General features: G+C 47.9%; 1 protein-coding gene across 1 annotated transcript in view; it reads right to left on the bottom strand.

The window, feature by feature from the left end:
• Positions 1 to 8,165, bottom strand: part of LZTR1 (leucine-zipper-like transcription regulator 1) — a gene marked incomplete at its 5' end in the record, with an annotated part of 35,946 nt that overhangs the window by 3,070 nt on the left and 24,711 nt on the right. Inside the window, 6 exons of the mRNA XM_009072628.1 lie at positions 564 to 669; positions 1,032 to 1,181; positions 2,247 to 2,373; positions 3,681 to 3,837; positions 5,645 to 5,814; positions 7,583 to 7,766. Coding sequence (XP_009070876.1) covers positions 564 to 669; positions 1,032 to 1,181; positions 2,247 to 2,373; positions 3,681 to 3,837; positions 5,645 to 5,814; positions 7,583 to 7,766 — 894 coding nt within the window. The remainder of the gene's footprint in view (positions 1 to 563; positions 670 to 1,031; positions 1,182 to 2,246; positions 2,374 to 3,680; positions 3,838 to 5,644; positions 5,815 to 7,582; positions 7,767 to 8,165) is intronic.

Genomic DNA, 8,165 nt, shown 5'->3' with positions numbered 1-8,165 from the left:
AGGACCAGGCTCCCTGCAGGGCCTGAGACTGGCAAGAGCCAAAAGCACTTAACACTGGAACTGATTCTGCTTGTGCTGCAGAGGGCTCAGGCTGCCTGCTGGGAGCTGGCACTGGCACTGGGGCTTTCTTACCACAGAGCACTTTTTGCTGGCTTAAACTTCACTGCCAGATCCTGTCAGCATCACTGATAAAACAAGACTAATGTCACCTGCACATCAGCATTGCCCTGGTACAAATGTCTGACAGAAAGAGTTTGGAGGTCACTGCTGAGCATCTCAAAAGAGACCTTTAGAAACACAGGTTTGCAATGGGAGCTGAGGAGCTCAGGGGAGCCAGATGAGCAATGCCTGTTGAACCCTGCAGGGAAGGGCAGGAGGGACACAAAAAGCAGGTAAGGTACAATGCTGCTGAAGGCTGTGCCCCCACACATGTGTCACCACACAAGGACACTGTCACTGGCAGGGCCTGGGCAGTATCAGTGACCTGCACTGGTACACACTTGACCAGACTCCTGTTTTCCTCTAAGCCAAGTGACTCATTAAAGCTGCTCAGGGCCAATTACCTGGAGCACATTCTCCACGGTGACATTCATTTCCAGGTTCTGCTTGCAGTAGGCCTGGAGTCTGTTGTTGGAGAACCCATAGTAGTAAGGTGCAGCAAATAGGTACCTGTTCATCCCATTAAGGAATAAACCACAAAGCAGAGAGATCACAGTATGTTTCATAGTATGTTCGGGGGTTGGAATGGAACTTAGAGATCATCCAGCCCCAACCCCCTGCCCTGGGCAGGGACACCTCCCACCACAGCAGGTTGCTCAAGGCTTTATCCAACCTGGAATGAAACGCTGCCAGGGCTGGGGCAGCCACAGCCTCCCTGGGATGTTAAACACAAATCCATGACAGGAGTGCCAGGGCAGGGCTTCCTAGTGCCACCCTGACAGACCATCCTGCCAGGCCACGCAAAGCAAAAGGAATGTGACCTGCTGGGCATGTCACAGACAGAACTCCAATTCCTTCAGGTTTAAGGATACAGAGAGTCTTCAGGAGGCATGTTCACTTCCCCATAGTAGATGTACCTAAGCATGGACTCGAAGGCTTGCTTGCTGGGCACCATTTCCCCTATAGAGATGTTCACTTGCCCGTCCTCGGGCATGAAGGAGCGGAACATGGCTTCAAAGTAGCTAGGAAGGGAAATGAAACTGATGTAACACATTCTGCACACAGATTGTTTAACCCAGGGCTGCTCAAAGGCTGCTCTTCAGACCTGCAGCTTCCCAAGAAGCAGATTCAGGTGACAACCTGGCAAAAACACTGCAAATTTATTTTTTCATAGATGTCTGCCTGTGAAAACTCCAAATATAATCCCCCTAATTACCATCAGCACTACCTGAAATTTGTCTGTTTCTTGAAAATTAGGACACATGGTGCTTTGATTTTCATCTAATTTGCATAAGACCTAGTAGAGAGCTTAAAGCATTATGAATTTCCATGGTATCTACAGCCTGCCAATCATCGGGGCTGATCTGAGAGCTGTGAAAGGCTTCTGGTAAAATACCACAGTAACTAATACTGAATATTGTTACTCGGACTGGAAAAAAACCTGACAGCATTAGAAATAAGAGATTTTATGTGAACACTTAAATGTGGGGTGGAACATAAGGTACAGGTCCACAGAACATACCACGCAGGGCAAACCCAGCTCACCCAGTCCTGAAGAGGGAGAACAGTCCCACCTCCAGCAAGGTGAACTCCTTGTCTCTGCACAAGGCACAGGAACAATCTAGTCTCTGTCATGCACCACTTTTTGTTATGCTTATTCATACCCAGACTTAAATATCAGCAAGTGAGAAAGAAATTTAAGTTTCACATGACCCAGAATGGATGTTCACTGTCAGAAAGCTCCTTCTGACCTCAGTGGACATCTGTTGCTTTCCACTTCACTGAAAACACCTTATGTTTCTCACCCTTTTTCCCTTCCTGCGATTCTACAGATTCTTTGTCTTGCAGTGCAGCTTCTCACACAGCCTCTGGAGAATCACTGCAGTTTTAATTTCCTCCTATCTCTCCCTGCTGGGTACTAAATGGGAAAAAAAAATCTAATCACTGTTGCTTAAAGGCTTATTGCACTCACTGAGCAAAGCTGCATTTACACTTTATGCAGATTGAAGTTCCTCCCTGTCTCCTAAAGGAGCCAGCTGAGCACAGAGTGCCCACACTGCAGGTCACACAGGGCTCACAGTGCTCACCTGGAGCGAGCGGCCAGGATGGCTTTGTGTGCTGGCCGTGGGTGTCCGTCCAGCAGCAGGATGATGTCACAGAACTCAGTCCCAGCACCCTCCAGGTAAGCCTTCATGTCCTGAATTAAAGATGTTCCTGCAAGTCAATGTATGAATGAAAGATGCAATGAAATAAAGACATGATAGTTCCAGGTGAGCAGGTACTATTGAACTAACACATGGCCAAGCCAGAGACTTTGTCCTTTGTGACTCTCCAGTTCCCCTTTGCTTTGGGACCCTCAGGGTGAATCTGAGCCAAGATCTTCTTCATCATCTTGGAGCAAAATCAGCTTCATCCTTCCCCACAACCCATTCCCTACTGCCCATCCCAGAGCCAAACCTCTCAGCTCTGCTCTCTGCCACTGACACAAACACCAGTCATGGCCACACTGAGAGGTGCTCTCTCTAGATGAGAAATCTGATTTTCCCCCTCCCTTTTCAATATTTCCAACCACCAGGAAGATAAAATTTTGTATCTTAATGAAAATCTTTCCCAAATCTGCAGTAAAGGCTTTTTTTATCCAGCACATTAATTGACCTTTCAAAATACACTCTAAGTGAGAAAGAGAGCACATTCAAGTATGATCCAAATTCACCCATATTTTCAAAGTTCCTCTGTCAATTTTTGATGCTTGGGTCTCTCACACCATTCCAGCTTTGGATACAGGAGCTGTGCTGTCCCAGCCGGTGCTCCTCCCCTCTCTGGGACAAATGCCAGCCAAAGCCTTTCTACTTGACCTTCCAGGACTGCCTTCTTCCTCTTTCTCTCCAGTCCCCAATTATTTTTGTGCAGTATTCCAAACCAACACTGCCAAAGCCTCTGAACTTTGTGGCCTCAGCAAATTTCATTACTGCATCCCTTGTTTCTGTGTCAGGATGTTAAAATGATGAGTAAGACTAGTCCCAAATCAGTCTGTGATGAATTCCATGATAGAATTGTAAGTCAAATCTCTGCCTTCTCCTCCCTACCTCCTGTTCCTTTCACACATACACACAGCAGTGTCTTACTTGCAAGATATTCCTCCTGCTCCATCTTGGTGAACACTGAGGAGCAGGCCAGCTCCTTGCTCCACTTTACTTTCCCCCCCCCAGCCACTTCTACTGGCTGTCCACTGACTTGGCTTGGGATCATTCTTTACATCCTCTGCTCCTTCTCTCATCTCTCTGAACAGAATCAGGATAGTTTATTGCAAGAACATGACTCTGTTTCCCATGGCCTCCCACGTACTTTGATGGATGCTGTTCTGACTGAAGCTCACTGGAGAAAGAACTACTGTGCCCTGTCTCAGTCCGAGAAAGAGTCTAAGCAGTTATCCCACCTGGAGAACCATGGGCTGCTTCCCAGGCTGCACAAGCCATTAGCAATGCCCAAGCAGCACAACCACTTCTAGAGCAGGAAGTTACCGATGTCGAGCGGCTGGTCCGAGTGGGTCCGGACAGGAGGCTGCTGCTTCCTCCGGACAATCTCCACGATGAGGGATGAAGAAAGGTGCTCAAACTCCTTCATCATTATGACTTGATTAAAATGGGATTCCTTCACCACGAAGTTCAGGCAATGTTCCTTAAAAACACACCAATATTGATAAAAACAATTATGGTTTACTGTGTGAAGTCATCCTATAGCATCCCATGGATGTGACTACGTGACGTGTGCCATCAGCCATCCTGTCCTTGTGACTCTCCACACGGATCCCGCAGCTGCAGCTATCAGGTGGTGACACCCTTATCCTTCCAAAGTGACCATTTAGGCTTCTACTTGAACAGGAAATTCAGGACAATTCTAAGCATCTAGAAAAACTTGGCTAGAAATACCAGCAAGGAAAAGATTGTCTCCCATCTAGCTGCTCTGAAGCTTCTAAAACAGGAATCTCAGGAGACACCAAAGACCTCACAGAGCTAACAAAGATTGGTTGCTGTCTCATAATAATTCTTAATACAATTAGATACCAAAAGGTAATTAGAAGGCTGACGAGATCTTGACACTACCCATTAAGGGTCCAAAGAGCTTGCAGGATTCCTTGTGTGGGTTTTGCCTGAACCTTTTCAAGGCTGCAGAGCTCTCATAGGCTCCTGTGTGACACACCTGACAGAAAATCCATGTGGTGGAAAAGTGACAATTGAACCAGACCTAAGGCTCTAATGTTAAAGAGACAGAAAACGACACTTCATTTGCCAGTGTGAATGAAGGTTTTCCCTCAGTTACTTTCTTAACCAAAGTAACTTTTCCTGAGTTCTTATTACTTTGATAAGCAATAAATACAATCTCTACCAGCTCACCGTAAGGTGGGTAAAAATTCACCCAAAGAATAATTACTACTGTACATTTTCTGCCAGGTTATTTCACTTGGGATCCAAAGGCATCTGCCAGGACCCATCTGTGAAATGCTTTGAACAATGACTGGGATGCCAGCAAGAGCAGACCACCCACCCACGAGGACTAACACGCACTGAGCAGACAGGACACCAGCTCAGGGTGATCCTGTCACGCTGCAGGAGGCCAGGGCAGGCGGGGACAGCTGGCTGACCCAAAACTATTTGCCCCAGATCCACCACTGCTTGAGCTTCTGGGCAGCTGATGGCACCATGGTCCTAGACACCAAAGGCTGTCCAGCACTTACATACTTGCTGCTGACTCTGCTGCTGTCCTCCTGGAGGCATTTTCTCTCCTAAATCCAGTGCATACAGTGTGCCTGAGGAAGTGCTGGTGCATACTGGTTTCTCCAGCCCCACTGTGCTGGCAGTCACTGGTGTGCACAGGCTGAACATCATCAAACAGGCACTGAGTGTTCCTCTCTGGCTCTTGCACTGGGAGCAGGAGCTGCTCCCCTGCAGCTCTAGCAGAATGGGCTCTGGGTACAGTGTTGGGATGGCACCAGCCCAGCCCAGCACATCTCAGGCTGCAGCCTGGGGGATTGACTCTACCCTGTCAGCAAACACCCAAAAGCCCCTGACCCACCACAGGAGATGGAGAATCACAGGCACATTTTGTTTTTCAAATGAAAGGCCTGAGAACACTTTTTCCACCAGCCCAGGTAACAGAAACTGTCTGCAGTCTCTATGCAACACAGCAGGATCAGGAAATGCACTGGTTCCATCTTGCTGCAGTGAGAGTGAACTGATGAGGAGACAAAGTCACTCTGTCCTTGACATTCTACAAAGCAGATATGCAAAAATATCGAGTACTTAGTGAAAAAACCTACGGAGTATCATGAGCCACTGCAGGATAACCCACACTAAATATACTAAGGCAACTGCAATTATAGGAAGGATGAATCTGCAGAAGCTGATAGCTCTGGCAAAACACTAATTACACACATTTTATTTTTAAACATTTCTTATCAGTCACTTTGTGTGCAGAATGTGATTACCTTTAGCTGATCCAGCTGAAGCTTGTTAGCATTCTCACACACAATGAGCACGTTCTGCAGATCTACAGATGCTTCGATATACTGAAGGCAGAGCTGTTCCAGTCGAGAGAGCTTGAAGTTTAAGGCCAGTTTGTACACATCCATAATGAGTAACACATCCTGCACGTGACCTGGGATTGCAAGAGAGAAAACTGCTGGAGAACAAAGAGAGGAACTTTTCCTTTTACATCAGCCTGAGCACTAGGAATGGTACAATCGGCAGTGACTGGAGTATTGTTACAGAGAAAAAAATTCCATTGCTGGTTAGATAAAATCTGAATTGATATTAAACCAGGAGTTTCAAAATTGAGGCATGCAACAGCCAGGGGGGTTTGGACAAAGATTTTGTGGCAATCTGGATCACAGTATTTTAAAACCCTCAAAAGAAAGTGAAGTCTCTGAAATCTCTGACAGGCTCTGAAGCTTCAGCCCCATTTACCACCGTGCCCAGCTACCAACAGCCCTGAGGAGGCCTGGGGTTTACACAGCATCAGCAATCAGCTGCGTGATCTGCCAGAGCCTTTGGAAGGCACTCTGTGCTCTCTGTGCCTGTGTGTGCACAGATCCACAGCTGCTCTGGAAGAGAGGGGCAGTGGGGACCCTCGTGGGCTACTGCCACAGGGCTGCTGGGACACCAACTCGAGGAATAATCCCCATGGCCTTTGCTCTCCTCACAGGAGACCTCTGCCCATCTGCTCTAACTACTCTTTAATAGAGAAAAGCCCTCTTGCATGTCACGTGCCTTCCCTGTGTCTAATTGGAAAATCCCATTTGCTAAGCATGCCCAACCCCATTAGCTCAGCCCCTGGATGGCTCCCCAAGGTGCTGCTCTCTGAACTGAGGAGCAACCAGGAATACAAATGGGCAGAGCAGGGCCACTGGAGCATCCCAGCAGAAAGGGAAGTGCCAAGGAGAACCTCTGATGGGCTGGGGGAAGGGGAAAAGGCTGCCTGGGAAGCCTGTAACAATGGGAAGAGTTCAGTGGGACAATCCTTCCCTTGGTCTGAGCCTGTCCTGGGATGAGGGAGCTGAGGATCAACAGACAGCTGGGGGCAGGGTGTAGCAATGTCAGCAGACACCAAGGAGCAGATTCCCCTGACCCCATTCATTGGGATCATTCCCAGATAGGCCTCCTCGCAGGGAAAGCTTTGGCACAACTGCACACCAAACATTCTTTTCCTGAGAATTCCCTTTACAGAAAGGAAGATTCCTGGAGTGGAGCTGAAACAAACCTGGGACAGTTGTATCTGACTGCGCCTCACTGTGCCCCGTGGCTGCAATGTCCCCAGCCGCAGCAGCTGGAGTTCCCCCCTGTATCCATTCTTCTCCAGCCCCACAGCCCTCATCACTCACACAGCCAGGAGCTGGATTCCCTGTGTGGGAGCTGAGAGATCTCTGGCTATTACCTCCCAGCCTGCAAGTGCTTTTAACTCAGGGAACTTCAATGAATGCATCAATTAGATTTTTCCTTTCTTGAGGCATTCCTTGGGATTGGCATTTTGAAGAGGTGATAAATACTGGCCTGCTCTGCCTTTCAGTGTGGGCTCAGTTTGCAATGATCAAAACCATAGCAGAAGAAGGAGATGAGCCAAGCCAGGACACATGGTCCTTCCAGCCAGGCTGCTGTGATGTTCAAAATGCCACAACAATTTTGTTTGTTTTGTTAGGTGGTTTTTACACCTTTTGGAATGATCAAAAACTTGGTTTTCCTTGATATTTGAAAAGAATCTGGAAGAAAAAAAAGCAATTAGTATGCTTTGAAAGACATTGCTTTTTTACAAATGTCAGGCAAGTAATTAAGTGCTCAGAACAGGATTTATCATCTCCAAATGCTCAATCCTGCTGTTCCAAACCAATGTTTGCCCCATGGGCCAGTGCTGTTTTGTCCTCCTGCCCTACCTTTGCGGGGATACTTTATTTTATCCGTGTACAGGAACTGCATGAGCACCTCGAAGGGCTGTGCCTCTGCCTCCCGGATGGGCACCTCCAGCAGCGGCTGCAGGCGGCACAGCTTGACGTTCCCACCGATCCCATCCTTCTGGCACGGCGTGTGGCCCTCCTCTTCAAGGTCTTGCTTTGATTTCTAAGGAGACAGAAAAGCCACCCAAAGATGGCACAAGACCGTGCAGCTCACACACATCACCACCAAACCAGAGGCTGCTTCTCCTGACTGCACATTCTTCACAACCTGAAGTCTCTTCATCTTGATGACTGTATTCCAGATAACAAGGAATTCATATGTCTTAGACTTACTGTTCCATATCCTGTGGCACACATGTCAGGACACAAGCGAGCTCCTGGATACAGAGCAAGTCCTCAGAACAAAGGAGGAATGAACTGCACTGAGCTCACATTTCTGCCCACAGCAGGAACAGCATTGCTCTGCGGAGAAGGGAAATGTGGGGGCAGGTTCCACAGCCCCTCCCTGGCAGAGTCAGAGCTCAAAGTGCTGCACAGAAGTATTTTAAACCAATCCATTACT

The sequence above is a fragment of the Acanthisitta chloris genome, unplaced genomic scaffold, assembly GCF_000695815.1.
Source record: "Acanthisitta chloris isolate BGI_N310 unplaced genomic scaffold, ASM69581v1 scaffold13874, whole genome shotgun sequence".
Lineage (NCBI taxonomy): Eukaryota > Metazoa > Chordata > Aves > Passeriformes > Acanthisittidae > Acanthisitta > Acanthisitta chloris.
Note: the sequence above shows the minus strand (reverse complement) of the source record. Positions and strands in the feature narration are given on the sequence as shown.